Below are 6040 nucleotides of genomic sequence, written 5' to 3' on the forward strand. Positions count from 1 at the left end.
TTTAATGACCAGACTCTCACCTACATGTAGACTGCTCAGCCTACCCCTCTGTTCAGTCCGGGTTTACTAGACTGTATATATAACATGGGTCAAATTGAAACCATCCTGTTCATTTTACAACTACGGGTTTGATTTGGGGTTTAGTCCCCCAGCCTGCCTCAACAACAAGATGAGCTAGGTGAATATCTGTCCTCTCTTCATTATAGGACATCATCTGTGTAGCCTAGTAGACAGGATAGTATCAGTGAGGATAGATGGGCTGGTCGCTCTGTCAAGAGGTTCACAGGATACGGACAAGGACTGTTTTCCACGGGAGAGAGGGGGGTGGGGGGAGATAGAGGGGGGAGACAGAGTGAGAGAGAGAGAGAGAGAGAGAGAGAGAGAGAGAGACACAGAGAGAGGTGAAACTATCTAGTGTGAGAAAAATAGCGTGCAGTAGGCAAGTGCTGAGAGAGAGAGAGAGAGAGACAGAGAGAGAGAGAGAGAGCTGTGAAACTATGTCGTGAGAGAAACAGAGAGCGCAGTAGGTTAGTGGTAGGTAAACTCTTTGCTTTACTCTTCGCTAAATCGTCCGGTAGTTTCCATGTCCTCTACTTCTTACAACTTCAAAACTGCTGGTTGGCTGACTGCTCCTACAGCACCGGATCAGAGCGCAGCCGTAATGCCGCCCTGTGTCCCCTCTCTCCCCAACAGGGACAGCGACACGACCCTCCGACTCACCCTGGAGGACCGAACTCTTCCCCGGGCACAGTGCTGTTAGGAGCGGCGCCGGGCTGGAAGAAGAAGGGACTCAGAGTGTCGGAGCTCCGCTATAGCCTTTTTGTCTGGGACTGGGACTGCACCGGGACAGACAGACAGACGTTCCGCCATGAGACATTAGCGGCTACCGCCTGACACACAGCCAAGTCGGACTTCCAGTCTTCACAATGAGTCGTTAAATTCCTGCTCTCGTCTCCGGAGTGGAGGAGAAGAGGAGGCAGCGAAGAGTTTCATTCATCTCTCTTCGTGTGTGTGTGTGTGTGTGTGTGTGTGTGTGTGTGAGCTGGACCGCGTCCCAGCCGTGGTGGACGTTAAGATGCGGTGGATAACGCTGTTAGTAGTGGGTCTAACGGTCTGGACTACTCTGTCTCACTGCTTCGACTATGAAGAACCCAGTTTTGACTATTACAACGAAGGAGACAAGACGGAAAATATAGACTACAAAGACCCGTGTAAAGCCGGTGAGTGTCCGCTCAATTCCCGCTCTACGTTACTAGCAGTGTGTGTGTGTGTGTGTGTGTGTGTGACCCATTTATGACAGTCTAGTTTAACCAGAATGTCATCTAAGGAACTACAGAAGCCTAAACAGTCAATTCATCTTAAGGTAGGAAGGACAACCAGACAGGAAAACATCTCCACTAATATAGACCAATGGTATGCCAGTAGGACTTCCAGACTAATATAGACCAATGGTATGCCAGTAGGACTTCCAGACTAATATAGACCAATGGTATGCCAGTAGGACTTCCAGACTAATATGCCAGTAAAAACAAGTATCATTAGCATAGAATAGAATCAGAATCAATCTAATCTACAGTAAACAGTGACTATCGAGTCATAACGTATATATGTGTCACAGCCTATCAGAATCAATCTAATCCAATGAATTACAGTAAAACAGTCACTATCGAGTCATATGGTATATATGTGTCACAGCCTATCAGAATCAATCTAATCTACAGTAAGACAGTGACTATCGAGTCATAACGTATATATGTGTCACAGCCTATCAGAATCAATCTAATCCAATGAATTACAGTAAAACAGTCACTATCGAGTCATATCGTATCATATGTGTCACAGCCTATCAGAATCAATCTAATCTAATGAATTACAGTAAAACAGTGACTATCGAGTCATATCGTATATATGTGTCACAGCCTATCAGAATCAATCTAATCCAATGAATTACAGTAAAACAGTAACTATCGAGTCATATCGTATATATGTGTCACAGCCTATCATAATCAATCTAATCCAATGAATTACAGTAAAACAGTAACTATCGAGTCATATCGTATATATGTGTCACAGCCTATCAGAATAAATCTAATCTAATGAATTACAGTAAAACAGTGACTATCGAGTCATATCGTATATATGTGTCACAGCCTATCAGAATCAATCTAATCTAATGAATTACAGTAAAACAGTGACTATCGAGTCATATCGTATATATGTGTCACAGCCTATCAGAATCAATCTAATCTAATGAATTACAGTGACTATCGAGTCATATCGTATATATGTGTCACAGCCTATCAGAATAAATCTAATCTAATGAATTACAGTAAAACAGTGACTATAGAGTCATATAGTATATATGTGTCACAGCCTATCATAATCAATCTAATCTAATGAATTACAGTAAAACAGTGACTATCGAGTCATATAGTATATATGTGTCACAGCCTATCATAATCAATCTAATCTAATGAATTACAGTGACTATCGAGTCATATAGTATATATGTGTCACAGCCTATCAGAATCAATCTAATCTAATGAATTACAGTAACTATCGAGTCATATCGTATATATGTGTCACAGCCTATCAGAATCAATCTAATCTACAGTAAAACAGTGACTATCGAGTGATATCTTATATATGTGTCACAGCCTATATACTTAACCCACTTAGCGTTGCTTTGAATTATATCACTTAACCATAGTACACTCTGGATAGAAGCTAGAAGGCTCTATTGCTTGCTTTATGCATGGCACCCCTTCAAGGCTCAATATAGAACCCCTTGGAAGGTGGTTTGATTAGATCCCCAGGGAGGCTTCTTCACTGAATCACAGAACCAAAAGAGTTCCATATAGAACTCTTGGGTTCCATATAGGATTCTATTTGGAAACATTTACAGCTCTATAGAACCCTTTTTAATTTTAATGTCTACTGATATTAATGGGTAGTATGCTAGATGTGTTATCCTTTCTGATATTAATGGGTAGTACCAAGGCTGTACTCTACAACAGATGCCAGATGTGTTATCCTTTCTGATATTAATGGGTAGTACCAAGGCTGTACTCTACAACAGATGATAGATGTGTTATCCTTTCTGATATTAATGGGTAGTACCAAGGCTGTACTCTACAACAGATGCTAGATGTGTTATCCTTTCTGATATTAATGGGTAGTACAACAGATGCCAGATGGTTATCCTTTCTGTACACTACAACAGATGCTAGATGTGTTATCCTTTCTGATATTAATGGGTAGTACCAAGGCTGTACTGCTAGATGTGTTATCCTTTCTGATATTAATGGGTAGTACCAAGGCTGTACAACAGATGCTAGATGTGTTATCCTTTCTGATATTAATGGGTAGTACCAAGGCTGTACTCTACAACAGATGGTAGATGTGTTATCCTTTCTGATATTAATGGGTAGTACCAAGGCTGTACTCTACAACAGATGCTAGATGTGTTATCCTTTCTGATATTAATGGGTAGTACCAAGGCTGTACTCTACAACAGATGCTAGATGTGTTATCCTTTCTGATATTAATGGGTAGTACCTGATAAGGCTGTACTCTACAACAGATGATAGATGTGTTATCCTTTCTGATATTAATGGGTAGTACCACGGCTGTACTCTACAACAGATGATAGATGTGTTATCCTTTCTGATATTAATGGGTAGTACCAAGGCTGTACTCTACAACAGATGCTAGATGTGTTATCCTTTCTGATATTAATGGGTAGTACCAAGGCTGTACTCTACAACAGATGATAGATGTGTTATCCTTTCTGATATTAATGGGTAGTACCAAGGCTGTACTCTACAACAGATGGTAGATGTGTTATCCTTTCTGATATTAATGGGTAGTACCAAGGCTGTACTCTACAACAGATGCTAGATGTGTTATCCTTTCTGATATTAATGGGTAGTACCAAGGCTGTACTCTACAACAGATGATAGATGTGTTATCCTTTCTGATATTAATGGGTAGTACCAAGGCTGTACTCTACAACAGATGCTAGATGTGTTATCCTTTCTGATATTAATGGGTAGTACTCTACAACAGATGCCAGATGTGTTATCCTTTCTGATATTAATGGGTAGTACCAAGGCTGTACTCTACAACAGATGATAGATGTGTTATCCTTTCTGATATTAATGGGTAGTACCAAGGCTGTACTCTACAACAGATGCTAGGTGTGTTATCCTTTCTGATATTAATGGGTAGTACCAAGGCTGTACTCTACAACAGATGATAGATGTGTTATCCTTTCTGATATTAATGGGTAGTACCAAGGCTGTACTCTACAACAGATGCTAGATGTGTTATCCTTTCTGATATTAATGGGTAGTACTCTACAACAGATGCCAGATGTGTTATCCTTTCTGATATTAATGGGTAGTACCAAGGCTGTACTCTACAACAGATGGTAGATGTGTTATCCTTTCTGATATTAATGGGTAGTACCAAGGCTGTACTCTACAACAGATGCTAGATGTGTTATCCTTTCTGATATTAATGGGTAGTACCAAGGCTGTACTCTACAACAGATGCTAGATGTGTTGTCCTTTCTGATATTAATGGGTAGTACTCTACAACAGATGCCAGATGTGTTATCCTTTCTGATATTAATGGGTAGTACCAAGGCTGTACTCTACAACAGATGCTAGATGTGTTGTCCTTTCTGATATTAATGGGTAGTACTCTACAACAGATGCCAGATGTGTTATCCTTTCTGATATTAATGGGTAGTACCAAGGCTGTACTCTACAACAGATGATAGATGTGTTATCCTTTCTGATATTAATGGGTAGTACCAAGGCTGTACTCTACAACAGATGATAGATGTGTTATCCTTTCTGATATTAATGGGTAGTACCAAGGCTGTACTCTACAACAGATGCTAGATGTGTTGTCCTTTCTGATATTAATGGGTAGTACTCTACAACAGATGCCAGATGTGTTATCCTTTCTGATATTAATGGGTAGTACCAAGGCTGTACTCTACAACAGATGCTAGATGTGTTATCCTTTCTGATATTAATGGGTAGTACCAAGGCTGTACTCTACAACAGATGCTAGATGTGTTATCCTTTCTGATATTAATGGGTAGTACCAAGGCTGTACTCTACAACAGATGGTAGATGTGTTATCCTTTCTGATATTAATGGGTAGTACCAAGGCTGTACTCTACAACAGATGCTAGATGTGTTATCCTTTCTGATATTAATGGGTAGTACCAAGGCTGTACTCTACAACAGATGATAGATGTGTTATCCTTTCTGATATTAATGGGTAGTACCAAGGCTGTACTCTACAACAGATGCTAGATGTGTTGTCCTTTCTGATATTAATGGGTAGTACTCTACAACAGATGCCAGATGTGTTATCCTTTCTGATATTAATGGGTAGTACCAAGGCTGTACTCTACAACAGATGGTAGATGTGTTATCCTTTCTGATATTAATGGGTAGTACCAAGGCTGTACTCTACAACAGATGCTAGATGTGTTATCCTTTCTGATATTAATGGGTAGTACCAAGGCTGTACTCTACAACAGATGCTAGATGTGTTATCCTTTCTGATATTAATGGGTAGTACCAAGGCTGTACTCTACAACAGATGATAGATGTGTTATCCTTTCTGATATTAATGGGTAGTACCAAGGCTGTACTCTACAACAGATGCTAGATGTGTTGTCCTTTCTGATATTAATGGGTAGTACTCTACAACAGATGCCAGATGTGTTATCCTTTCTGATATTAATGGGTAGTACCAAGGCTGTACTCTACAACAGATGTAGATGTGTTATCCTTTCTGATATTAATGGGTAGTACCAAGGCTGTACTCTACAACAGATGCTAGATGTGTTATCCTTTCTGATATTAATGGGGTAGTACTCTACAACAGATGCTAGATGTGTTATCCTTTCTGATATTAATGGGTAGTACCAAGGCTGTACTCTACAACAGATGCTAGATGTGTTGTCCTTTCTGATATTAATGGGTAGTACCAAGGCTGTACTCTACAACAGATG

At 40.0% G+C, this 6040-nt stretch overlaps 1 protein-coding gene across 1 annotated transcript in view; it reads left to right on the forward strand.

Moving 5' to 3' along the window:
- Positions 1-455: 455 nt before the first annotated feature.
- LOC121843929 (dorsal-ventral patterning tolloid-like protein 1) overlaps positions 456-6040 on the forward strand; it is a gene marked incomplete at its 3' end in the record, with an annotated part of 78031 nt that continues 72446 nt past the window's right edge. The window contains 1 exon segment of the mRNA XM_042313813.1: positions 456-1220. Coding sequence (XP_042169747.1) covers positions 1076-1220 — 145 coding nt within the window.

Source organism: Oncorhynchus tshawytscha, unplaced genomic scaffold (genome assembly GCF_018296145.1).
Source record: "Oncorhynchus tshawytscha isolate Ot180627B unplaced genomic scaffold, Otsh_v2.0 Un_contig_8765_pilon_pilon, whole genome shotgun sequence".
NCBI lineage: Eukaryota > Metazoa > Chordata > Actinopteri > Salmoniformes > Salmonidae > Oncorhynchus > Oncorhynchus tshawytscha.